This window comes from Cetorhinus maximus, chromosome 31, assembly GCF_964194155.1.
Source record: "Cetorhinus maximus chromosome 31, sCetMax3.hap1.1, whole genome shotgun sequence".
Taxonomy (NCBI): domain Eukaryota; kingdom Metazoa; phylum Chordata; class Chondrichthyes; order Lamniformes; family Cetorhinidae; genus Cetorhinus; species Cetorhinus maximus.
In genome coordinates, this window is record NC_135909.1 from 6,532,014 (window position 1) to 6,558,912 (window position 26,899).

The following is a 26,899-nucleotide window of genomic DNA, read 5'->3' on the forward strand; positions in this document are numbered from 1 at the left end:
ATGCACATGCGCGTACACACACACACACACATATATCGTCCAGTTGGGTCAGTGTACAGTGATCAGGAATGGGAGCTCAATGAAATTAGATGCAGTGTCTCTCCCCCTCCGCTGTGTTTGTAAGTTGTCTACTTGGGGTGAGGTGGGGAAGGGTGGGTGGGGGTGCGGAATCCTCTACCCAAAACCACTGATAGTTTTTGTTGGGCTAGGGTACCAAGGGTTACAGAACCAAGGTGGCGAGATGGAGTTATCATACAGATTGGGAGAGATTTGAGGAGTTGAATGGCCTCCTCCCGTTCCCATGTTGCTACGATCGGCAACTTGCATTGATTCACCTTCCTCCATATGCTGAAAGCAGCCGCACTTTAAGTGTGTTCTACCGCAGTGACGCAGGCTGCGGGAGAACGATCAGCACTCAGCTAAGCGACTCTGCCGCGGAACCAAAGGTTTCAAAGCTAAAGTTTGCGTTACCTCTGTCCTCACTTCAAGAACCGACTTAAAATCGTTCGACATGGAAGCCAGCCGGGACTGCAAAGGAAAAAGACAACAGGTTATAAAACATCAGGTTTGAGTGTTGGCACGTTCTCTAGATCAGACAGGCCGGCCCCAGCTAACTCTGGCTCGCTCAGGGGCAAGTGAAACTGCAGACACTGCTGTGACCTAGGCAAATCATTACTGCCTCAGGGTAACTAGGGCACTGGCAATAAACAAGTTCCATTTATATAACGCCCTTCCAGTGACATGTCCTGAGGCACGGGAGCACTGCCGAAAAAAAATCTCATACCGTACCACACGAGGACATATTAGATGACTAAAAGCTTGGTTAAAGAGGTGGGCTTTAAGCAGCATCCTAAAGGTGGCGAGACAGAGAGAGGTGGAGAGGTTTGGACAGGGAATTGCAGAGCTTAGGGCCCAGGCATGCCGCCCAATGGTGGGGCCAGTCTAGCCAGCAATGCTCACATCCAACAGCGGTGTACAGGTTCATCGATAAACCACGCGGAGATGAAGAAAACCAGCGGCATTCCCTCGACACTGTCCCTGAGGAGCAGACAGCCTCAGGGGTGGATAGCCAGGGCAGGCAGGGTTGGGGGTTACCTGCAGCGAGACCACAATGGTATTGGAATGCGTCTGTAGGTGTCGACCATTCTGGCTCTCCTTGGCTCTGACGAAGTCTTGCAGTTGTGCGATCTGCTTGTTCAGGCTGTTTATATCCTATCCGTTAGGAAACAAATCACAAGAAGAGCATTTGGAACCTATGGACTAAAACGTATAATCTTACAGCGCAGGAGAGGGGGTCATTCCGCCCACCGTGCCTGTGCCTTCTACTTTGAAAGAGCCATCCAATTAATCCCACACCTTCTCCCATAGCCCTGCAAATCTTTCAAGCATCAAATATTTATCCAATGCCCCTTTTGAAAGTCCCAATTGAATTTGCTTCCGCCGCCCTTTCAGGCAGCGCCTTCCAGATCACAACAACTCGCTGTGTTTAAAAAAAAACATTCTCACCTCCCCACTTATTTCCAATGGCCTTAGATCTGTGTCCTTTGGTTACTGAGAACCATGACAGCAGTTTTTGCCAACACTCCCCCACACATGCTCCAGGTATGAATCAGCCTGTGGATGCTGGTCCCCCCACCCAGTCTGGCTCTTGAAGCAGGGAGTCAGGATGAGCCCCTTTCCACTGGAGCCCTCTACAAGGCTCTCTGGCGTTTTAACCCCTTCTAAGGCCATTGTAGGTTTTTTAATCGTTGCCAGTAACTTGGTTCCTCTGACATAGGAACAATGGAATTGCATTTCCAAAGCACCCTTCACATCTTAATGACGGACCCAAGCCGCCTCACTGTCAGCAAGGCACCTCATTGGCTGCAAAGCGCTTTGGGACATCCTGAGGTTGTGAAAGGTGCTGTATAGAGTAAGTCTGTCTTTCTTCAGGGGAGAAAGTCATGCAGTTCAAAAAAAAAAACCAATGCAGCATTTCAGTTTAACATGCCGAACCTGTTTGATGATGTACGTCAACTCCTCGATTTCAACAGCTTTGTCATCGAACAAGGATTTCCGCTTCGCCACTGTCACAGAATCAGGAGTCAGCATCAGTACAAGTTAAAACCAATTAAAACACAAATTCAAAACAGAATCTAATCGAGGGGTTCGGGGTGGTTTATATATATAGAATAACAGATACCCGGGAGTGAGTTACAGACTGGAATCTAATCGAGGGGTTTGGATGGTTTATATATAGAATAACAGATACCAATGATTGAGTTACAGACTGGAATCTAATCGAGGGGTTCGGGCGGGGGGGGTTTTATATATAAAATAACAGATACCGGGAGTGAGTTACAGATTGGAATCTAATCAAGGGGTTCGGGGTGGTTTATATATAGAATAACAGATACCCGGGAGTGAGTTACAGACTGGAATCTAATCGAGGGGTTCGGGTGGTTTATATATAGAATAACAGATACCCGGGAGTGAGTTACAGACTGGAATCTAATCGAGGGGTTCATATATAGAATAACAGTCCAGAGATTTGGGTCCATAATCCAGGCTGACACACCCTGTGCTGTACTGAGGGGGTGCTGCACTGTCAGAGGTGCCTCCTCTCAGTTGAAAAGTGAAGCTGAGGCTCCGACTGGCCAGGTTACTATTAGAAGAGCAGTTTATCACCTGAAAGGCTACTCAGATATGACCCGAGAGAGCATCAGGGAGCAACTCCACGACAGCACATATCACAGCCAAACCCAGCAGAGATGGTGTTTCAGATTTGGAACACTAGCCGATTTACTTCTTCTCTAACCAAGGCTTACTGGCCTTGAATGATTGTATGTAGGCATCAAACTAGGGCCAGCAAACATAGACTAGGGATTGAACCTGGAGCATTCGAGTGTGCGCAGTTAGCTGTGGTTTTAGCCAACTAAATTACGTAAGGAGTTGTGCATCTAGAAATTAACTGCAGCTTTCCAGAAGGTTCTGTAGAGCTTGTGGAATACCGTAAAGAATTACATAGGGTTTAGAGCAGGGAAACTGGCCTCGGCCAGTGCTAATCCCCCTTTGCCTCCAACACCACACCTCCGCATCAACATAACCTTCTATTCATTTCCCTCTCTGATGTTTACATAGATTTCCCTTAAGCATACCTATAATTTTTTTTGGGATATGGGCATCGCTGGTTAGGTCAGCATTTGTCCCCCATCCCTAGTTGCCCCTGAGAAGATGGTGGTGAGCTGCCTTCTTGAACCGCTGCAGTCCATGTGGTGTAGGTACACCAACAGTGCTGTTAGGGAGGGAGTTCCAGGATTTTGACCCAGCCAGTGAAGGAACGGCGATAAAGTTCCAAGTCAGAATGGTGGAGGAGAATTTGGAGGTGGTCTCCCATGCATCTGCTATCCTTGTCCTTCTAGGTGGTAGAGGTCGCAGGTTTGGAATGGGCTGTTGAAGGAGCCTTGGTGAGTTGCTGCAGTGCATTTTGTAGATGGTGCACACTGCTGCCACTGTGCATCAGTGGTGGAGGGAGTGAATGTTTAAGGTGGTGCATCAGGTGCCGATCAAGCGGGGCTGCTTTGTCCTGGACGGTGTTGAGCTCCTTGAGTGTTGTGGGAGCTGCACTCATCAAGACAAGTGGAGAATATTCCATCACACTCCTGACTTGTAGATGGTGGACATGCTTTGGGGAGTCAGATGGTGAGTCACTCATTACAGGATTCCCAACTTTTGACCTGTTCTTGCAGCCAAGGTATTTGTATAGCTGTTCAAGTTAAATTTCTGGTCAATAGTAGCCCCCAGAAAGTTGAGAATGATGATAATGCTGTTGAACATTAAGGGAGATGGTCACTGCCTGGCAAGTGTGACAGGAATGGCGCTTGACACTTATCAAGCCAAGCCTAAACTTTGTCCAGGTCTTGCTACATATGGGCACATACTGTTTCAGTATCTGAGGGGTCATGAATGGTGCTTAACTTTGTGCAATCATCAGTGAACATCCCCACTTCTGACCTTATGATGGAGGGAAGGTCATTGATGAAGCAGTTGGAGGAGGGTGGGCCTAGACCCACCCATTCGGCTTCAAGCACTCTCTGTGGTGTCAAGTTCCACATTCCCACCACTCTCTGGGTAAAGATGTTTCTCCTGAATTCCCTATTGGATTTATCAGTGGCTATTTTATATTGATGGCCCCTGGTTTGGGCTCCCCAAATGTCATGTCTACGTCTACCCTGTCAAACCCTTTTTTAATCTTAAACACCTATATCAAGCCACCCCTCAGCCTTCTCCTTGCTGGAGAAAAGAGCCCCAACCTGTTCTGTCATAGCAATATTTACATAGACAGACTCCATTAGAAAATGCGGAGATAGGAAATTAAATGGGATACAGCTGTCAGAAGTGTTAAGAAATGTGTCAATGGGAAGTCATATAGTCACTATGGCATAGGAGGCCTTTCAGACCAACTAATCCATGCTGACTCTCTGTAGAGCAATTTAATCGGTCTCATTCCCCCACCCTATTCCTGTCGCTCTGCAAGTTTACTTCCCTCAACTGAATGGTGGCACCCTGACAGTGCAACACCCCCTCAGTTCTGCAACGGGTGTGTCAGCCTGGATTATGGACCCAAATCTATGGACTGGTATTCTACATATAAACCCCTGATTAGGCTCCAGCCTGTAACTCATTCCTGGGTATCTGTTCTGAGGAAGTGTCATACGGGCTCGAAACATTAACTCTGCTTTTCTCTCCACAGATGCTGCCGGACCTACTGAGTTTTTCCAGCACTGTTTGTATCCCGGGTATATTGCCCACCCAATTTCCTTTTGAAATCATTCACCGTCTCCGCTTCCACCTCCCTCATGGGCAGTGAGTTCCAGCTCATTACCACTCGCTGCAGAGAAAGGTTCCTCCTCACATCGCTCCAGCAGTTCTTGCCCAGAAACCTTAAATCTGAGTCTCGTAACCTTTTTATCATCAGTTAATGGGAACATCTTTTCTTTATCATTATCCAAACCTGTCATCAACTTGTCCACCTCTATCAAATCCCCCACTTAATCTCCTTTGCCCCAAAGAGAACAACCCCAGCTTCTCTAACCTAACCCTGTAGCTAAAATCCCCTCATCCCTGGGACCATTCTGGTCAATCTCCTCCGCAACCCACTCAAAGACCCTCACCTCCTTCCTAAAGTGCGGTGACCAGGACTGGACACAATACTCAAGTTATGGCCTAACCAGAGCTTTATAAAGGTTCAGCATAACCTCCCTGCTTTTGTACTTGATGCCTCTATTTATGAAACCCAAGATTCCATCTGCTTTGCTAACTGCTCTCTCCATACGCCCTGTCATCTTCAAAGTGCATAAACCCCCAGAACCTTTACAGTGCAGGAGGAGGCCATTCAGCCCATCACGGGTGCACTGGCTCTCTGAAAAAGCACTCTACCTAGTCCTCTACCTTGTCGCTAAGCATTCTGCCTAGTCTGTACCTTGCACATTCTTTCCAGATAGCAATCCAATTCTCTGCATTGAACCTCATCTGCCCCTTGTCTGCCCAATCCACCAACATATCTATGTCCTTTTGAAGGTCAAGACTATCCTCATCACAGTTTGTATCATCTTCAGATTTTGAAATCATGCCCTGCACACCACAGTCTCGGTCATTAATATATATCAGGAAGAGCAAGGGTCCCAATACTGACCCCTGGGGAACTCCACTACAAACCTTCCTCCAATCTGAAAAACAACCATTTATTACTATTCTGTTTCTAGTCACTCAGCCAATTTCTTATCCAATTGCCTCCTTTCCCTTTTATTCCACGAGCTGGAATTTTGCTCACAAGTCTGTTGTGTGGCACTGTATCAAATGCCTTTTGAAAATCCATATACATCACATCAACAGTGTTGCCCTCATCAACCTTCTCTGTTACCTCCTCCAAAAACTCCAGCAAGTTAGTTAAACGTGATTTTCCCTTAATGAATCCATGCTGGCTTTCCTTAATTATCATGCACTTGTCTAAGTGACTGCTGATTTTGTGCCAAACTGGTTTCCAGAAGTTTCCCTACCACTGAAGTCAAACTGACTGGTCTGTAGTTGCTGGCTTTATCCTTGCACCCCTTTTCAAACAAGGGTGCAACATTCAAATTCTCCACTCCTCTGGCATCACCCCTGTGTCTAAGGATGACAGGAAGATTATCACTAGTGCCTCTGCAATTTCCACTCTCACTTCCCTCAATATCCTTGGATGTAGCCTCATCCGGTCCTGGTGCTTAACTGCTTTAAGTAAATGAAGCCTTCTAATACCGACCTCCAACTCAATTGTAAATTCTTCTAGTGTACCAGTTACCTCCTCTCTCACCCAGACCTGGGTAACATCTTTTTCATTTGTATAGACAAATACAAAGTACTCGTTTAATACCTCCACTATTTCTCCTGCGTCCACATACAGGTCCCCTTTTTTAAACCTCCAATTGGCCCTACTCTTTCTTTTATCACCCTTTTATTATTTATATGCTTATAGAAGACTTTGGGATTCCCTTTTACGTTCGCTGCCAGTCTCTTTTCATGCCCTCTCCTTGCTTTTCTTATTAGATTTTTCACTTCTCCTCTGGCCCTTCCATTTCCAGCTTGATTCTCCTTTGTATTTTCTACCTGACATCTGTCGTACACGCACTTCTTCTTTTCACCTTTGCCTCTAAACCGCTCGTCATCCGGGGTGCTCTGGATTTATTTGCCCTACCTTTCTCCTTCAAGGGAATATACCTTGACATTGCCTGCAATACTGTTTCTTTGAAGGTGGCCCATGGTTCAGCCACTGTCTTTTCTGCCAACGTTTGATTCCAACTCACTCGACTCAGGTGCATTCTCATCCCATCAAAGTTGGCTTTCCCCCAATTAATTATCCCTGCTCTGGATTGCTCCTTGCTCTGCGCCACGGCCAACCTAAGCCTTATGATACAATGGTCACTGTCCCCTAAAAGCTCTCCCACTGATATTTCACCCTCTTAGGCCCACTCATTCCCCCGAATCAGGTCCAACAGTGCCTGCCTTCTCATTGGACTGGAAACATACTGCTGCAGAATATTATCTCGAACATATTCCAGGAACTCTCTCCCCTCTTGTCCCTTTTGCACTATTCCTGTCCCAGTCTATATTTGGATAACTGAAGTCCCCCAGTATAATTTACAATTCCTGCACCTAATTTCTTTTCAGATTTGTTTCTCCACTTCCCTTCCGCTGGTTGGTGGCCTGTATACGACACCAATCAACGTTATTGCACCTTTTTCATCCCTTATCTCCAGCCAGAGGGATTCTGTCCTTGGCCCCCTCTGCAGCATCCCCTTTCTCCAGTGCTGCAGTGCCATCTTAATACTGCCGCTCCCCTCACCCACCACTTTTCTTCCTTTCCTGTCTCTCCTAAACACCTTGTACCCAGGAACATCTAACACCCAGTCCTGCCCTATGAGCCAGGTCTCTGTTATAGTAATAATATCATAATTCCATTTGCCCGTGGTTCACCAGTCTTACTAACCACACTCCGTACATTCACATACATGTACATTTTTTACTTTCCCCCTTACTCTGACCCTGTCGAATGGCTTACTATTGCCTACTCTAATTCTATCAAACTCTTCAAGTATTCTATTTACCTTGATACTACTCTCCGATTATATCCTCCTTATCAGTTAATACTTCTCTACTTCCCACTGCCAGGTTTTCTCCTCTCCACTCAATTTCCGCACAGGTTCCTATCCCCCTGCCAATCTAGTTTAAACAGCATTGGCAAACGTCCCCTCAAGGACATTAGTCCCAGTCCTGTTAAGGTGTAACCTGCCCTTTTTGTACCGGTCCCACCTGCCCCAGAACCGGTCCCAAATCTAAAGCCCTCTCTCTTACTCCATTCTCTAGCCACATGTTGAACCGCTCAATCTTCCTATCCAAATGCTCACTAGAACGTGGCACTGGGAGTAATCTTGAGATTACTGCTCTTGAGGGGTCCTGCTTTTTAATTCCTTTCCTGGCTCCCTAAGATCTGCTTTCAGAGCCTCATCCCTTTTCCTGCCGATGTCACGGATCCCAATGTGGACCACGGCCTCTGGCTGTTCAACTTTCCATCAGGAGTGAGCCATTAAGTCTAAATTGTCTGTCCATCCCTTCTGCCAAAACGCATCACTTTGCACTCCTCTGAATTAAATTTCACTTGCTGCCCCATTCTGCTAGCCTCCCGACGTCCTGCTGCCGATGATTCATATCATCCTCGCTGTTGGCCACAGATCGAAGTTTGGTTTTATCAGCAAGGTCAAGTGAAGCAAGTTTCTATTTATAGGTCCCCTCTGCTTTCTATGGTGTTGTCGGCCGCAGAACACAGGCGCCACCTAGTGCTTGGCTGAAGAGTAGGACAGCGGTGGGTTTCTCCAGGGAGTTTCGGGGATGGGAATTGAAAAACTTGAGAAACAGGTCCCGGGTGGCGGGATGGGACATGCAAGAGGCTCCTGAGTGCTCCAGGCCAGAGACAGGCTTCGACTCTCCGCTCGTAACACTATACACTGGGAGAAAGGAGAGCAGCTAATATAATCCAAGGCCACCCGTGTGTGGGTGAGATCACCCGCGCGCGTGCGTACTGGCACACTACCCACAGATTGGTTTTCGGCTGATGTGTGGGGAGTAGGTCGAGGCCCTTGGTCAGTGTGGCGAACAGAGCAAGAGGAGTGACTGGGACTCAGAGCAGCTGGAAGCGATTCCACTTGAGGGAATGCGACGCAGCCTCTGGTGTGATTGCGGGCACATGCGGAGTGAGGGCCCGGGCCAGTCTGTGGACGCGGCAGTCAACTTTCACCCCTCGTCTTGGTACGGGCTCCACACCTGCCCTCCAAGTGGGACTAACCGGATTGCTCTTTCAAAGAGCTGGCGCAGAGTTTATGGGTCGAATTGCCTCCGTCCCTAACGCACTGATTGACGTTTTGCGGCAACCCACCTGTAGTCCGTGCTCAGGTTACCTGCGGCTATTCCACGCACCAGCAGATTTACTGAACGCAATTGCGCAGCTGGCCCCGGTTTGATTTCGGGCTCGGGAAACTCAGTTCCCTTTCATCGGGCAGCAGAGCCGCTAGGCCCACTACACCCCTGTGACCCAAAGGAACCTAGCCAGGCTTGGGTTGCCTGGTCGAGGAAGATGGAGCGGGTCTCGGGCCATTTCCTTTGATGCGACCCTTAGCGGCGAAATACAGCCGAGCCTGACTCGATGGGCCAAACGGCCTCCTTTCCGTGCCACGCTATGATTCATCTACTCACGTATGGTCAGCTTTTCCAGTTTGGAGAACGTGTTACTCAAATCTTTGCCGATCCGCCTGCAACGAGAAGGAGAGGGGCGTCACATTCTTTCCACTCGATGCAGGTACACGATTCGATTCGCTATAAACCAGGGTCGTCCAGCGTACAGCCCATGGGACAGCACCCGGCCCGCGAAACCAGCGCTTAGTTCACTGAGTTCAAGTGAAATACTCTACAAGGAGCTGTTCCTCCAATCACAGGCTGCTTCTCTCCTACGTTTGCTGCTGATAGGTCTATTCTTGCTCCTGTTTCCAGTGTTCTTGGTCTAGTGAAGTCCCCCTTCACCCACCCAACCCCCACGACTAACATGACAATGAGCTGCGCCAATCAGAAGATACCAGGTTGGATGCCCAGGCTGTGTTGCGCGAGCAGGTCTTAGCCACCGAAGCAGGCAGTTAGGATGCTACCCGAGCTAGGGAGTGGAGAGAATTAACCACAGTTCTCGCTCCCCATGGCACCTTGCTGGAAAGTGGGAGTTACGTGGGCAAGAACGGGGTTGCGGGTGCGTCGTAATGCCCCCCCCACCCTGTGCTCAATTAGCCCACCGACACTCGACCTTTAGGCTCGCCAGCGAGGTGGCTGCAGCGCAGGGAGGGTTGGCACCTTCACGGGGTGAGTGGGGAAAGGGGGTGGGGGGGGGGGGAAACACAAACGGGAGGCCACCAGCTGAGGCAGCGAATCGGCTTTATACAGGTAGCCCGATCCAGGGCTCCTTGCAGGGCTACGGCACACCACCCGCGGGCCTGGCTTGTTACCGGCGTGCGAGCACTCACTTGGCCATGACGGTGAATTCGCTCCGCTGGCGTACGGCGTTGAGGAGCGGCTTGTTAACCTGCAGTCCATTCTAAAAGAGAAACATCAGACGCAGGAGAATTAAAGGACAAAGACAGACTTGCATTTATATAGCGTCTTTCACGACCTCAAAGGCTCAAACAATCCTTTATAGCCACCGAAGTACTTATGCGAAAAGCAGTTAGTGCAGTAATGCAGGAAATGTGACAGCAAATCAGTGCACAGCAAGATCCCATAAACAGCAATACACTATTGCGGACATATGTTTTTGTGATGTTGGTCGAGGGATAAATTTAAAAAAATTATTCTTCTAGAGAACGTGGGCTTCGCTGGCTAGACTAGTATTTGTTGCCCATAACTAACTGCCCCTTGAGGAGATGGTGGTGAGCTGTCTTCTTGAACCGCACACAGTACACCCACAGTGCTGTTACGAAGGGAATTCCAGGATTTTGACCCAGCCAAGAATCCCAAAATCTTCTGCCAATGGTGACCGTGGGATCTTTTACACCCACCTGAGGGCAGTCAGGGCCTCTGTTTAACACCTGAAAGACTGCATCTCCAACAGTGCAGCATGGGGAGGGGGATGGGGGGAGATGGGGGAGGGAGAAATGGAGTCTGCGTGACAGCTACGTTTATCATTCTCAAAATGCTTGAACAGGTTGCGTGTTATATAGCGCCTTTCACGACCTCAAAGGCTTAAAAATCCTTTATAGCCACCGAAGTACTTTTGTGAGTAGTTTAGCTTCCCTATGAATGTATCTATACCATTCACCGCAACCACTCCCTGTGGTAGCGAGTTCACTCCCTGAGTAAAGATGTTTCCCCTGAATTCCTGATTAGTGACTTTCTTATATCGATGGCCCCAGTTCTGGTCTTGTGAGTGGAAACATCTTCGCTACATCCACCCTATCGACCCTCCTTCATGATCCTAAGGACCATGTTGAGTGTGCCTTCGTTTTGTGCCTCAGTATAAGGCCAGTGCCTCAGACGGTACAACAGACTCCCTGTTCTCCACTGGGAGTGTACACCTAAGTGTCTATGTTCTGGGAGAAGGGGGGTCAAAGCCAAGAAATTCAGCCGCAAAAGTCTGAAGCTGATAAAATATTTTGCAACTGATGCTATGCGGTGAGTCCCAGTGACTTATCGAACCATGGAGAAAATCTACTCATTTCAGTCCTGAGCCTTAGGGCGAAGGCACCTGGGAAAAGGACGGCCTTTGTTTGTGGTTAGGTTGGTGCACCACCGGGAAAGATGACTGAGGGGTGACCCGATTGAGGGCCTTAGGATCATGAAGGAGGGTCGATAGGGTAGATGTAGCGAAGATGTTTCCACTCGCAAGACCAGAACTGGGGCCATCAATATAAGAAAGTCACTAATCAGGAATTCGGGGGAAACATCTTTACTCAGGGAGTGGGGAGAATGTGGAACTCGCTACCACAGGGAGTGGCTGAGGTGAATAGTATAGATACATTCATGGGGAAGCTGGATAAACACGAGGGAGAAAGGAATAGAAGGATAGGTTGGTAGAGTGAGATGAAGAGGGGGTGGGAGGAGGCTCATGTGGAGTATAAACACCAGCACGTACCTGATGGGCTGAATGGCCTGTTTTGATGCTGCACATTCTATATAACGACAGTTATCGCCAGGTATGAAGCAGTGATGCCATTGCTGTTGAGTAGTCTATCAAGCATTCACTGCTCAGATTAATATTTGGTAAGCCTGAGGACATGTACCCCAAAGGTTTGCAGTAATTCTAAACCAGCAATGGTTAACTCTCATGCTGTGGATTATTAGTCCAGGTATGAGGGTTTCTCGATCAGTAACATAATCACTAGACGACTGTAAACCCTGTATTAGTGGGCTGACAGGTACATTAATGTTGGTAATTGTGATGGCTGAGGCTTCAACATCACTGACAGTCACGATAAGGCCAGCTGCTCCATCAAGCCTGTCCAATGGCCAGAACGGCACTTAGCAACATCACCAAACACTTCCTCCCTCCTCCATCCATCCCTCCCTCACCAACCCTGCCCACAACAGGTTGTGAGCACTCACCTGTCTGTTCTGCATCGACTTGCAAGCAGCAAAGAACTCCTGCGTGCGATCGCGGCATGACATGATGTCTTCTAGGAAGGCGGGGGCTGGGCCAGAAGAGGCGGGGGCTGAAGGGAAAGACTTGGAGGTGAGGACTTGCGTCTGCGTTGGCCCAAGGTAGACTCCCTGCTCAGTACTGGAGGGACCGTGGCGTCTTCGCGTATTCATCGAGGCTCATAACCCCTGCCTGGAAACAATAGGAGAGAGTGAGCATGCATCTGACAGCAACAACAACTTGCATCTTTAAAAGGGGGTGAAACCTCCCAAAGTGCTTCCTAGAGCATAATCAGGGACACAAAAGGAAACTAAAAGCTTTGAGTATCTTAGAGGATTGAGGGGGAGGGGACGGGGGGAAGAAAGAAAGAGAGAGAGGAGAGAGAAAGAAAGAAAGAGGGAAGAGAGAAAGAGAGAGGGAGAGGCGGGTGGGTGGGGGTGCGCAGGTTTAGGGAGGAAATTCCAGAAGGCCCAGCTGCCCAGTGGAGCGATTAAAATTGGGGATGCTCAAGAGGCCAGAATTGGAGGAGTACAGAGATCTAGATGGACAAGGCTACGGAATTATTTCAAACCAAGGACAAAAATTTTGAAAGCAAGGTGCTGTTGGACTGGGAGCCAGTGTGGGTAAGCGAGCACCTGGTGGGGTGATGGGCACATCGAACACAACGGGAAAGGCAAATTTATACAACATCCTGTATTGAGCAGGCTTCAGTCAGGCTCTTCCTTCCGACACTAACACTCAGGTGACAGCTCTTCTGTACATAACGACACTGAGAGAGATGTAGCAGCAGCAATGGGGCAGCCACACACTTTCCGCTCTGAACAGCCATCAGTCACGGACCGAGAAAGCTTTACAGTTTGCCGGTCAAAGCTCCGGGAAGTGCTGGGTCAACTTGCATCCCAGTAAACCTGTAATTCTTTTCCTAGGGCCTACCCAGTGTTTAATAAATGTTTACTATAACTTGCCTGTTTTTGCACTCCATGCCTCTATTTGTGAAGCCTAGGATCCCGTATGCTATTTTTAAGAGCAGCCTTCTCAAGCTGTCCCACGCCTTCAAGAAGGTCAGCTGCTCTGGATCTCACTTTTGTCGCCTTGTACCCATTTTCCTGTTCTGCCACTCCACTCTCCTGTCGATATGAAGGTCAGAGGATTCCGAAGGATGGCACAGGACTCACTGCCCTTTCCACATCTTCCTCGGAGCGTGCGCATCAGTGTCGTCCCGGGCCAGCACATCAGCTGACCCCTGCCATCAGGCCACACCATGGTCTACCTCCGACTCAGCCTCAAGTCCATATCATTACCTCTGAACCTCAGCCAGGTCGTGGGTTTGAGTCCGACTCCAGTAACTGGAGCCCACAATTTAGCCTGATAATCCAAGTATGGTCCTTGGGCAGGGGCGGGGGGGGGGGGTGGGGGAGAGAAGGTAGTGCTGCAGTGCTGAATTTCAGAGAGATGTTAAACTGAGAAACTGACATCCTTGAGAGGGCAGACGAGATCCCACGGCCACTATTTGGAAGAGGAGCAGGCGGCTCTCCCCGTGTCCTGGGGCCAAAATTTATCCTTCAACCAACACCTAAAGCAGATTATCTGGTCACTTATCTCACTGGTGCTCGTGGGAACGTGCTGCGTGCAAACTGGTTGCCCCATTTCTTACATTGCAACAGTGACTATAGGTTGGGACGTTCTGGGGTTGTTAAAGGCTTTGCTCAACCACAAATTACTGCCTCGTCGTCCCTCTCCACAGACAGGGCCGAGTTATATGTTTACGTCCTCCGACACCACAGATAAGAGACGGGTTGACACCCTGGCCTCACTCCTCTATTTTTTGCTTCCCTCATTGATGAGAACTGGACACCAGCACAGTCACCGAAGTAAAAAAGGCAGAAGAGAGAAAAATCTGAGACGTCGATCCAGAACGTGCCAGGCCCCCGGGAGTGGAAGCGTTTATTCTCTCCTACCGGCATTGCGAGCCTGAAGTGAAACGTGTTCGGGCAAACTGAATCGGGCTCTCCAAGGACGATGCAAGTGAATTAAACCATTTCATGCCCAGACCATCTGGTCTAAAAACGGTGTGTAGAATCTCAGAACAGCCCTGGCGCAGAAAGGGGGCCATTCGGCCCCTCATGGATGTGCCAGCTCTGCAGAAGAACAATTCACCTAGTCCCAACTCCCTGCCCTTTCCCTTTAGCCCTGCAAATTTCTCTTCAGATGCTAATCCAGTTCCCTTTTGAAAGCCACAGTCTCAGCCAGTACTTTCCAGACCCTAACCGCTTGCTGCTTAAAAATATTTCTTTCCTCACGTTGCTGTTGGTTCCTTCACTCATCACCTCAAATCAGTATCCTCTTCAGGTCTCTGCTTAAGCCACGTTGAAAACAGACTGGGCATAGTGCCACACCCATTCTGGAAAGGAGTGGTCGGGCTGAATGGCCTGCAAAGGGGCTGTAAATTCTATGCAAGCTCCCCTTCCATTACGCCAGCCAGTTTCATATTCCACCCGCAAAAACAGAAAGCTGGGCCGAGATTTGGAATGACCCCAATCTGAACTATCCAGAGCCAATTGGACAAGCCTAAAGTGCTGAAACCGCCCTCTGGCAGCAGGGAGACCAAAGCAGACGACAAGAAAGAATTTGGCCCCCAGCTCCCAGGACCAGTCCGACTACATCCTGCCGCTTTCAGTTTTGGCAATGAGGGAAGCTTTCCTTTATAAACCGGGGCTTTCCACTTCACAGACACGTCACGATCCCTGCTCCTGCCCGTTTTCGGCAAAGACGCTCCCAGTCAGGCAGATCAAGGCTTGTAAGGGTAATGGGGCTTAGTGCAGGATAGGAGCTAGGCAGCAGAGTTCGGGGTGAGTCCCAATCTGTGAGGCACTAATAAGCTCCACTCCCTGCCGAAGCTCATGACTCATCCTAGCATGCGATTGTGGGGCCGATCGGATTGAGGTGTTCAAATCCTAAAACGATTCATGACTTAAGGTCAGGGCATGTGGAGTCAGGGGCAGGTCACAGAATGGATAACAAGCAGTTGACGAGAGAGAGAGAGAGAGAGCAGGGGTTAATGGCAACCTGGCCATTTTCATGGTCAGTTTTGATGCCAACCCCAAATTACCAGATTTTTTCAAATTCCATTTGGAAACTTAAATTTACTCATTCACGGGATGTGGGCGTCGCTGGTGAGGTCAATGTGTCTTGTCCCATCCCTAACTGCCCTCGAGAAGGTGGTGGTGAACCACCCTGTAGAGCTGCTGCAGTTCATGTGGTGACTTCTGTGCAGTGGTTTGGTACCACTCAGGCCATTTCAGAGGGGCAGTTAAGAGTCAGCCACATTGCTGTGTGGGTCTGGAGTCACATGTAGGCCCAGTCCAGAAAGGATGGCAGATTTCCTTCCTTAAAAGGGGGCATTAGTGAACCAGACGGGTTTTTATGGCAACCAGCAGTTTCATGGTTACCATCACTGAGACTAGCTTTATCTTCCAGATTTAACCGATGACCGACGATGATTAATCGAGTTCAAATTCCAAGAGAGTGTGCGTGGCTGGAACTCATGTCTCTAGATTACTAATCTGGTGACATAATCAATCATTCCTAATGCCAGCCATGATGGGATTTGAACTCGAATTCTGGATTACTGATACAGCGTCCGAATCACTACAACACGCTTTGGACCACAGCAGTGGCCCGTGTCTACTCTTGACGGAGAATACCTCTCTGCCTCATGGTCCTACAGCCGCCAAAAGGATCACAGCCTGGCAGCTAAATGCCACCATGAGGATGGTGTCAGGGACTCTCAGTGGCTCCCAGTGCTGTCCTGCATTTGCCTACCCGCCAATTTGCCCTGATACCATCGCACTCCTGTGAGCGGGAAGAAGTCACGAGCAACACCCACCACCAACCCAACCCCCCCACCCCCGCCAAATTCACAAAGGCATGAAAAGCCCACTGGGAAAATGCTCGAAACCCTGTCGGCCATTCCGGGGGAACACAGCAGCTGATGTTGGAGCAGCGGGTTATCGACCCAATGTCCAAGCGGGCGGAATTGTGGGATGCACGGAGCGTGAAAGAACCAACACCTCGTCGCTGACTCAACATGCCGAGGAGCCTGGCTTCACCCTCGCTCGGAGGCAGTGGACAGCACTCAGCCCCATCCGCACGACACAGCCACCTGCCCCAGGTAGAAGAGGAGTGCGATCTTTGGCCACGAGTCCCACGTTACACCAACCTGCCCACCAAGGTCTGCTGAGGGAGGCACCTCATTTCTCCACTCGGCATCTCAGGAGGCTATCGAGCGGGCAGCCCAAATGAGACACCCCGTTATAAGCTTCTCCCAACATACAAAAGCAGAATTACGGCCACCCGCAGTCTAGATAAACCCAGGAATGCGATCCATTCACCCCGAAGGGATAACACAAACAAGAGAGACCTCTAAGCAAGGTTAAAAAGAGGGGGAAAACACAAATCAAGAGGTAGGGGTTGGATGACACCTTGCTTGTTGCCTAAACACGTCTAGAGTGTAGGACGGAGGGACAAATGAGGGAGGCGAGCAGTCTCAACAGTTTGGAGATCCTGAGAGATACAGTAGGGGTTTGTGCGATGAGCAGATTGGGAAGGAAGAATGGGCAGACTGGAGCTTTTATGGCTTAAGAGGAACACAAAAGAGAGAGTGAGAGAGATCAAACAAGACAGATGGAGAGACAGAGAAGGGCTGAAGCTCATGGCAAGCAGAGGACATGACTCCAAATTGCAAACTTGGCCGTTCAGATATCTGAGGAGAAAGGGGCTCTGTATATTAACCAAGGCTTCCCGTCTCTTGTCTCATGTGTGTGCACCCCTTCACTAGGATACCTCACCCAGGTAAAGTTTTAGTGCGGAATCCAGATCTCTTCACTTGTCAGCAACACTCAAAAGCCTTACTGACCAGTCTACATCTGGTGTGGCTCCTTGCCCCACCTCTGTTAGCTCCCTCTGGCCACAATACAACTTGAATTTATGCAATTAAAAACAGAAAATGCTGGAAATACTCAGCAGGTCAAGCAGCATCTGCGGAGAGAAAGAGTGTTAACATTTCAGGTCGATGACCTTTCATCAGAACTAGGAAAAGCTCGAGATGTAATAGGTTTTGAGCAAGGGTGGGTGGGACAAGGACAAAAGGAAGGTTCGTGATAGGATGGAAGACAGGGGAGATTGGGTGACAGAAAAGTTAGCCTTCCAGGGCCAAAGAGAATGGTGATGGGGCAAGTAAAGAAACAAAAGATGTGCCTAGAGCAGGTGTGTTACTGCCTGAAAGCAAAATATAGGAGAAAAACTAACATACAAAGAAAGGGAACAAAAAGTTGGGGGCTGGGGTGCAGAGTTATCAGTCTGAAACTGTTGAGCCCGGAAGGCTGCAAAGCACTAAATCAGAAGGTGAGGTGCTGTTCTTCACACTTAGGTTGAGCTTCAACGCAACAGTGCAACAGGCCAAGGACAGAAGTGTCAGGGTGGGAACGTGATGGAGAATTAAAACGACAAGCCATGAGGCTCAGGGGCATGCATGCAGACTGAACGGAGGCGTTCCACAAAGCAGAATTGAGATTGAATTTATGCAGGAGATCTTACAAGGTGCTTTACGGGAGAGGGCGGGGGAGAACAAATGCTTAAAAAAAAAGAGATGCTGGGAGAGGTGGTCAGCCAAAAGGTTCGGCTGAGAGAGGCAGAAGTGCAGAGAGAAGTGGAGGGGTGAATGAGCTGGGCAGATTGTTCCACAGGGTAATCCCACTTATTTAGGGAGAGATTCAGAGCTCTGAGGTTCAGAGGGATCTGGGTGTCCTAGTACATGAATTGCAAAAAGTTAGTACGCAGGTACAGTAAGTGATTAGGAAGCCAAGTGGAATGTCGTTGTTTATTGCAAGGAGAATGGAATCCAAAAGTAGGGATGTTTTGCTACAGTTGTACAGGACCTTGGTGAGACCACATCTGGAGTACTGCGTGCAGTTTTGGTCTCCTGATTTAAGAAAGGATATAACTGCATTAGAAGCACTTTAGAGAAGGTTTACTTAACTGATTGCTGAGATGTGGGGGTTATTTTATGAGGAAAGGTTGGACAGGCTAGGCTTGTGTCCATTGGAGTTTAGAAGAATGAGAGGTGATCTTATTGGAACATTTAAGAGGTGAAGAGCCAGCAAGCCTCGCTCTCTGCCTCTGAGGCCTCAAAGATAATCTTCCAGTCCAGAGTACACTCCGTGGAGCAGGATGAGACGTGCTCACGTTTCTTCTTCCAAAAGGTACATAGAGAGAGCTCTGTGATCAGCAGCCTGAAGGAAGATGATGGCTCAGTAAAGTCATCGCAGTCTGACATTTTGAGGATCAGCAAATCCTTTTGCCCACAGACAGCATGGCCTCCCAGTCCTTCCTGTCCTCTATCACGGAGATCTAAGACGACAGTACACGGGAGAGTCTGGACAAACCGCTAACTCCCGACGAATTGACTAAGGCCCTTGAGTCCTTCGAGAAGAGTAAGACTCCCGGAAGTGACAGCTTACTGTCTGAGTTGTATTCGGCTCTGTGGGACTGGATTGGCTCAGACCTGCTAGAAGTGTACGAGGTTCATTGAGTGTATTTAAGACCGAGACAGATAAGGTAAGGGGATCAAAGGTTACGGGGAGAATGGGGTTGAGAAACTTATCAGCCATGATTGAATGGCGGAGCAGACTCGATGGGCCGAATGGCCTAATTTCTGCTCCTATGTCTTATGGTCTAATTATGGTCCTATGGAGAGTATGTTTCTGGCCGGCAGCATGTCAGAATCCATAAGGAAAGGCATTATCACCCTTATCTGCAAGCAGAAGGGGGAAAAGGGAGGAAATTAGAAATTAGTGGCCCATGTCACTGTTGAATGTGGACTATAAGATTCTGTCCAAAGTCATCACCAATCAGGTCAAGCCGGCTCTGGAGTTGGTGATCCACCCTGACCAGACCTGCGCTGTGCCCGACAGGAAGATCTCTGATAGCCTCGCGCTACTCAGGGATACAATTGTCTTTGTGCAGGACAGGGGTGTGGACACCTGCCTCATCAGCCTGGATCAGGAGAAGGCCTTTGACAGAACATCGCACACCTACATGGTGGCTGTGCTCTCCAAAATGGGGTTTGGGGAGGGAATACGCAACTGGATCCAACTGCTCTACACTAACATCAGTAGCGCAGTTTCAATCAATGGGTGGGAATCAAAGCTTTCCAATTAAATCTGAAATCAGGCAGGGCTGCCCTCTCTCCCCCGTCCTGTTTGTGTATTGCATAGGACCCTTTGCTGAGTCCATCAGGAAGGATCCGGTCATAAGAGGAGTGACGATCCCAGGCAGTAGAGGTACTCAGGTCAAAGCCTACCTGTACATGGGCAATGTCACCGTCTTCTGCTCGGATCCGCTGTCAGTGCGCAGACTGATCAGCATCTCCGACCAGTTCGAACTGGCCTCGGGAGCCAAGGTAAATCGTGGCAAGAGCGAGGCCATGTTCTTTGGGAATAGAGCTGACCGATCCTTCGTCCCCTTCACCGTCAGGCCAGACAGCCTGAAGGTGCTGGGGATATGGTTCAGAGGGACTGGGCCATGCGTTAGGAACTGGAGGGAGCGAGTGTCTCTGGTGGAAAGAAAGCTGGGCATGTGAGAGTGACGCTCCCTCTCCATTGCGGGTAAGAACCTGGTCATCAGGTATGAGGCTCTCTCGGTGTTACTGTACACGGCACAGGTCTGGCCCATTCCTCACCCCTGCATGATGATCATCCAAGCCATCTTTCGCCTTATCCGGAGGTTGAAAATGGATCATGTCTAGATAGAGGGGGGAAAAACGTGCCCAACATCGCCCTCATACTGATGGCCACCTTTGTGTGCGGCTGCATCAAGCTGTGCATAGACCCTCAGTACACAAACACCAAGTGGTTTCAAGTAGTTGAACCGTGCCATACCATCTGTCCCTCATGGAAAAATTTATGCAGAGAAACACTTTTGACCACAAGTCCATCAGGCAGTGGTCAGCACGTAACATCGTAGAGGCCCTGCGGGAAAAGGAGATGGTGGATCCTGTGGGATGGTTCCCTGAGCAGACTGTCAGTCATTTGGCAGAATGCCTCATCACCAGAACTTTCCAACAAGCACCAAGATGCAGCTTGGCTGATGGTGAGAAAGGCCCTCCCCGTCAGATCCTTCCTACACACCAGGAGTCTCACCCCCTCCGCACGTTGCCCTCGAGGTGGCTGTGATGGGGAAGAGTCCATTGTTCACCTCCTTGTGGAATGTGCCTTTGCAAAGAAGGTCTGGAGAGAGATGCAGTGGTTTCTGTCGAGGTTCATCCCGAGCAGTTCTGTGACACAGGACTCTGTGCTCTATGGGCTGTTCCCAGGGACACACACAGAGGCAAACATCAACTGCAGCTGGAGGATCATCAACTTGGTGAAAAATGCTCTTTGGTCTGCCCAGAACTTGATGGTCTTCCAGTGCAATGAGTTGTCCCCGACCGAGTGTTGCAGGCTGGCACATTCCAAGTTCCAGGGCTACGTGCTGAGAGACGCACTAAAGCTTGGGGCAGCCGCCGCAAAAGCGCAATGGGGAAAGGTCGCTGTCTAAGACCTTTCTGCCATAGAGCACTGAGGGGCTGGGAATTGTATAGACCCCTCGTGCTGTACGACTCTCAAAGATTGTATGTAGTGAATACTAAATGTACCATAATCGTATTGAAGCACTTCAGAGTGCAACATGATGTATGTCGATAACTCCAATACCATTGCACTGATTGTCTGTAATGACCATATTGAAATGACTGTAATATTCATTGATTGTATTGAAGCACCTCATGATCCACCTATAAAAGTTGAATATGACTGCCCCTTTTGTGATGGCCATTTAGAAATGTTTTGTAATGACATACAAAGCTTTAAAAATGCAATCCAAGCACAAGGGTTTATTTCTAGACGGGATAGAACCAAAAAGCAGAAACCTTATGTTAAATCTGTATCGAACCTTGGTTAGATCACACTTGGGAATCACTGTCAACAGTTCTCACCTCCATGTTACAAAAAGGATGTATAGGCACTGGAGAAGGGGAACAATAAAAATGACCAGGTTGACACTGGAATGGAAAGGTTAGACCCATCAGGAAATATTAATCAGGTTGGACAATAAGATCGGAAAGGGGTTTGAGAATGCAGATATATAGAGATGATGTCTGGAATTCAGGGTTGGAGGGGGGGGCGGGTGGAGTGGGAGGGACACTAAAACTCAGGGCCATCAATATAAAAGATGGGCCGTAATAAATCCAATGCGGAATCCAAGAGAACCGTCTTTACCCAGAGAGTGGGGAGAACGTGGAAGTCGCTACCACAGGGAGCGGGTGACTGAACAGCAGAGATACATTTACGAGGGGAAGCTGGATTAACAGGCGAGAGAGGAAGGAATAGAAGGATATGCTGACACTGAAGTGAAGTAAGGTGGGAGGACATTGATATGGAACATAAATACCGGGATAGATTAGTTGGGCCGAATGTCCTATTTCTGTGCTGTAAATCCTAAGCAATTTAATTCAGTGTGCACCAGGTGGCCTCCAATCCGCTATAAATTTCAGCTCCCCCAAAACAATGGCTGCACCAAGAGGACAGGCAGGCTGGTGGAATGGGTGCACACACGGCAGATAAAATTGAATGCCGAGGAATGTGAAGTGGTTCGAGAATGAGGAAAGGCAATAGAAAAATAAAGGGTGTAGCTCTAAAGCAGGTGCAGTGGGGCCCGGGGGTATATATGCACAAATCAATGAAGCGGGCAGGGCAGGGCAGGTTGAGAAAATGCTTAATGAGGCGTACCTGGGCTTTATAAATAGGGACATAGAGTACAAAAGCAGGGATGCTGCAACAAATGGACATGAGGGACCAAATGACCTCCTTTTGTGCCCTAGCCATTCTATGAAGTCCTATTTACCCATCATGCCTGTGCTCGCTGATCTACACTGGTTCCTGGTCAAGCAGGGCCTCAAATATAAAACTCTATTGTGTTCAAATCGCTCCAAGGTCTTGCCCCCCCTCCCTATCTCTGTAATCTCCTCCAGCCCCTACACCCCTCCCTATCTCTGTGACCTCCTCCAGCCCCTACACCCCTCCCTATCTCTGTAATCTCCTCCAGCCCCTACACCCCTCCCTATCTCTGTAATCTCCTCCAGCCCCTACACCCCTCCCTATCTCTGTAACCTCCTCCAGCCCCTACAACCCTCCCTATCTTTGTAAACTCCTCCACCCCTACACCCCTCCCTATCTCTGTAACCTCCTCCAGCCCCTACACCCCTCCCTATCTCTGTAACCTCCTCCAGCCCCTACACCCCTCCCTATCTCTGTAACATCCTCCAGCCCCATCACCCCTCCCTATCTCTGTAACCTCCTCCAGCTCCTACACCCCTCCCTATCTCTGTAACCTCCTCCAGCCCCTACACCCCTCCCTATCTCTGTAACCTCCTCCAGTCCCTACAACCCTCCCTATCTCTGTAACCTCCTCCAGCCCCTACACCCCTCCCTATCTAGTCTAAATGCCAGCAATGTCACACAGCGGTTCCTGTGACCACCCAAGTCAGAAACAGAGAGAAACGGACATTTTTTCTATTCCCTTGAAAACTTTTTGCCTTGAAGGCTCAAAAGCACCACGGGCGCTGTGCACCCCCAAGACGTTAAACAGCTTGACGCAAGACTCGATGGGCCGAAGGGCCACTTCTGCACTGTGAGATTCTGTGAAGTCATCAAATCCGAACTGGGGCTAAAATCTGACTCAGCTCCCTATTTACACAGTATCAGACAAGCAGAAACTATTGAGGAAGTACATTTGTTGACACTGCAGCACTCCCCCACCCCCCCCACCCACCACCACCACCACCAGTTTGAGAAAAATAATCGCATTTCATTTTAAACGCCTGGTAAAGTTTGTCAAGTACCGAGTCTGTCAGCAGCTTGGGAACTTCCACCTCATAATTATTTTATCCTCCAGGGGTACAGGTGCCAGCTTGGATACATCACACATTCTCTCTGGTGTCTGGTTGTGGGTTTGAGTCCCAGTCCAAAGACTTGAGCCCATAATCTACTGCCAGTGCCGAGGAAGTGCTGCAGCGTCAGAGGTGCCATCTTTTGGAAGAGTTGTTAAACCGAGGTCCCGTCTACCCTCTCGAGTGGATGTAAAAGATTCCCATGGCCACTTTGGAAAAAGAGCAGGGGAGTTCTCCTATTGTCCTGGGCATCAATATTTATCCCTCAACTGATATCACCAGATTCTGTGGCCATTCATTTAATTGCCGTTGGTGGGAACTTGCTGTGTGCAAATTGGTTGGCGCGTTTCTGGCATTCCAACAGTGACAACACTTCAAAAGTATTCCATGTGGTTGCAAAGGTGCTTTGGGATGTTCTGAGGTTGTGAAAGACTTTATGGAAATTCTTCCGACAGATTGACAGATATTTCTGCCGTTCACAGGCTAGTGGCTCGATCCAGACAACCCCAGCAGAATGACCGTGATCCTGTCTTAAATCAATACCAGTACAACCACACGTGTGCCCCTCCCACACACGAACAACCTGGGGGAGGTGGCGAGAAGCCAAAAGCATCGGTCCCCCCCTCGTGACCTAGCAACACAGGCTGTGTGTACCTGCTCACAGTTCACTAATTCAGCACAGAACAGGATGTGAACTTCCTGGCTCGGTAAGTTCCACATCATTGGTATGTGGTTAACCACTGAGCTGCCGGCAATCTCTCGTGGCCATTGCAGCCAGTTACTTTCGCCGTGTGGGCAAATGCAGCAGCCAATTCTGTGCACAGCATGATTCAACCACAGCAATGCATCTGTTTATAGAGGCACAGAGTACTCCTTGCTTTAAAACTAAGGGAATCGGACTACCCAGTCATTCAAGGGTTCCTGAATTACCCTGAAGTCTCATCCGAAAGATGGCACATCTGGCTGTGTGGTGTCCTCATGGTCCAGGCCTTGCAGCCCAAGTGGAGCTGGAACTGAAGGAGTGTGCTACAATCTGAGCCCAGCTGACACACCAAAGTGCTGGGACACAGAATGCGTCACACCCACAAGCCTGGCAATCTGCCCTTGGATGGTTTTATTGCTATACAAAGGAACATACACTTTGAACTCAACACGGCCAGGAATTATGATTGGCTCAGGTCTCCCACCGAAACAGAGAACTCTGTTTCGAAACAAAAACACCTGGAAAAACTCAGCAGGTCTGACAGCATCTGCGGAGAGGAATACAGTTGACGTTTCGAGTCCGTATGACCCTTCATCAGAACGGTTTCGAAAGTTCCTTTGTGCCCCGAACCTACTCTCTCCGTCTGCGTTTCACGAAATCAGATTCCCCTGATCCCTCCCCTGGCGACAGCACCTCAAAGCGCAGTCTTAAGGCTTCACTGGCTCATGTAACAAGCGGGAAACTGCCTTCTACAAGCGTTCTACACGCTTTGGGACGTCTCGAGGGTGCAAAAAAAAATTGCAGGGTTTTTCTCTCTAAACTGAAGGGGCATTCATATCAGAAAGCAGCTGGAATACACATCAGCAGGGTCAAAGAGAAAAATTAACTTGAAAGAAAATTATCCAACGTCAAAAGAGGAGGCAAAATGCACACAAGCCAGCGACAAAAACCCACTGAGCACACTGCACAATCCATCAACATTTGGTATTCTGCAAAACTGCATACACTTTCCGAGCACAACTAGCTCTTTAATCAACCTTGTGATGGGGTTAGATTCAACCCCTTGCCCAAGTAAATAGCTGGCATTGCGGGTACAAACTGGGTAGTCAGTCAACACAATGATAAAGAGCTTGTGCACAACTAACACTATCATTGGGACACTCCACTACAGCTCGGACAGTTACAGGACCGATTTCCCTCTCTGGGTTGGGTTCCAGTCCCGAACGTTAGGAATGAACAGCAACAACAGCTTGAATTTACACAGCACCTTTAACGCAATAACATGTCCTCATGAAGAGCACAGGGGCGTAATGAAACAGCATCTGACACCGAGCCACATAAGGGATTATCAGGACAAGGAACCAAGCGTTTGGTCAGAGAGGTTGGTTTTAAAGGGAGAGCGCGAGAGCCCTGGGGGGGGGGGGGGGGGGGAAGGAGGGGCATAATTGGGGGTGGGGGAGGTGTGAGAAGGAGAGGATGAATGCAGGGGGTGGGCGGATGAACAGAGCCTGATGAGATAGGAGCTACAATATCATCCTTTTGTACCGCTTCTGACTCAAATCCTGTGTTGCAGCCAGCCGTATTCCTGATGATCAACACACACACCCTCACATTGGAAGAAATGGAGAGTCAGGCACTGGAGACATTCACAGTGACCACCGGAACTAACCCTGACTAAATAACCCAGTGCCAACATCACATCCACTAAATGATGATGAGATAATTTACGGATAAGATAACGTGGTTGGCTATTTGGATCTAGCTTTGCAAAAGTGTTTTGGTTTCACTTTTTAAGTTCCTGTTTCTGAATGACACGACACACACGTCTTTGCCAGAAAATGCAACTTCTGTGCAGTTTTTCAACCCCCCTCCATATTGTCCCTGTTCAGTTTATCTTGTCAATGACCTGCAGTTACCAGGGTTCAGTGGTTCATTACAATCAGATTTCACATGACTCTGGGATCCCTTCCATGTTGTGTCACACTAAGGTTAGGCGCACTAAATTCAAACTTTGCAGGTTATGCGGCATTACTATTAACACATAGTAGCACCACGCTGAGGAAATTTGTTTTGATTTTTAACATACGTATTAGGTGGTTCCAGCCTATCTGAATTACCCACCAATTTCCTGGGGGCTATCATTGACCAGGAACTGAACTGGGCCAGCCATATAAATACTGTGGCTACAAGAGCAGGTCAGAGGCTGGGAATTCTGCGGTGAGTAACTCACCCCCTGACTCCCCAAAGCCTGTCCACCACCTACAAGGCACAAGTCAGGAGTGTGAGGTCAGGAGTGCATCGCCACTTGTCTGGATGAGTGCGGCTCCCACAACACTCAAGAAGCTTGACACCATCCAGGACAAAGCAGCCCCACTTGATTGGCACCCCATCCACAAACATTCACTCCCTCCACCACCGACACACAGTAGCAGCAGTGTGTGTACCATCTACAAGATGCACTGCAGCAACTCACCAAGGCTCCTTCGACAGCACCTTCCAAACCCACGACCGTTACCATTTAAAAATACAGGGGCAGCAGATGCATGGGAACACCACCACCTGCAAGTTCCTGTCCAAGCCACTCACCATCCTGACTTGGAAATATATTGGCCACTCCTTCACTGTCGCTGGGTCAAAATCCTGGAACTCCCTCCCTCACAGCACTGTGGGTGTTCCTACTGCAGCAGCTCACCAGAATTTTTTAGGGCAATTAGGTATGGGTAATAAAACCAGCAATACTCATAACCCCCAGAATGAATAAAAACAGGAAAACCTTTAATAAAAGTAGTCCACTTTCTGCAGCCATGCCCTTGGATAGCTATTGAACACAGGACTTATTTCTACACAGGGAAAAATGACAGAAACTCCCACATACTGTTCATGGCTTGTACCCCTTTGAGCATTGGAACACAGGAGGAGGCCATTCAGCCCCTCAAACCCATTCTGCCATTCAATCAGTTCATGGCTGATACGCATGTTAATTCCACCCACCCGTCTTTGCTCTGTAATCCTTAATACCCTTGGACAG

General features: G+C 49.0%; 1 protein-coding gene across 1 annotated transcript in view; it reads right to left on the reverse strand.

Moving 5' to 3' along the window:
* stx5a (syntaxin 5A) overlaps window positions 1-26,899 on the reverse strand; it is a 38,583-nt gene that overhangs the window by 7,582 nt on the left and 4,102 nt on the right. Inside the window, exons 2-7 of the mRNA XM_078532945.1 lie at window positions 12,151-12,376; window positions 10,077-10,147; window positions 9,265-9,320; window positions 1,996-2,066; window positions 1,096-1,212; window positions 472-528 (exon numbers count right to left, since the gene is read on the reverse strand). Of these exons, the coding sequence (XP_078389071.1) occupies window positions 472-528; window positions 1,096-1,212; window positions 1,996-2,066; window positions 9,265-9,320; window positions 10,077-10,147; window positions 12,151-12,357 (579 nt within the window). The 5' untranslated portion in view covers window positions 12,358-12,376. The remainder of the gene's footprint in view (window positions 1-471; window positions 529-1,095; window positions 1,213-1,995; window positions 2,067-9,264; window positions 9,321-10,076; window positions 10,148-12,150; window positions 12,377-26,899) is intronic.